This window comes from Eimeria mitis, genomic scaffold, assembly GCF_000499745.2.
Source record: "Eimeria mitis Houghton genomic scaffold, Emh_scaff936, whole genome shotgun sequence".
Classification (NCBI taxonomy): Eukaryota; Apicomplexa; class Conoidasida; order Eucoccidiorida; family Eimeriidae; genus Eimeria; species Eimeria mitis.
Window position 1 is genome coordinate 8,359 of NW_013576896.1, and position 355 is coordinate 8,713.

Sequence of the window (355 nt, forward strand, 5' to 3'; positions counted from 1 at the left end):
CCCCCCTCACCCCTCTCTCCCTTACCCCCCAAACCCTAAACCCTAAACCCTAAACCCTAAACCCTTGAAAACCCTAAACCCTAAACCCTAAACCCTACCTGAAAAGCATGAATTCCCAGTTCTTTGAGCGTGATCTCTAGACAGCCCGCTAGGGCCCAGGCTCTGAGTAGAGCCGTTTTTTTTGGTGATACATTTGAGAGAGCATCGACGACAGCAGCTTTACACCTATACAGCTGCTGCTGCTGCTGCTGCTGCTGCTGTTGCTGCTGCTGCTGCTGCTGCTGTTGCTCCGTGCATGCACGCTCAAATGAAGCCCCAAACCACTTAACATTTATAAAAGCTACAGACAAACAAT

General features: G+C 50.1%; 1 protein-coding gene across 1 annotated transcript in view; it reads right to left on the reverse strand.

The window, feature by feature from the left end:
• EMH_0025680 (uncharacterized protein) overlaps positions 1-355 on the reverse strand; it is a gene marked incomplete at both ends in the record, with an annotated part of 2,808 nt that overhangs the window by 1,192 nt on the left and 1,261 nt on the right. Inside the window, one exon of the mRNA XM_013502478.1 lies at positions 11-35. Coding sequence (XP_013357932.1) covers positions 11-35 — 25 coding nt within the window. The remainder of the gene's footprint in view (positions 1-10; positions 36-355) is intronic.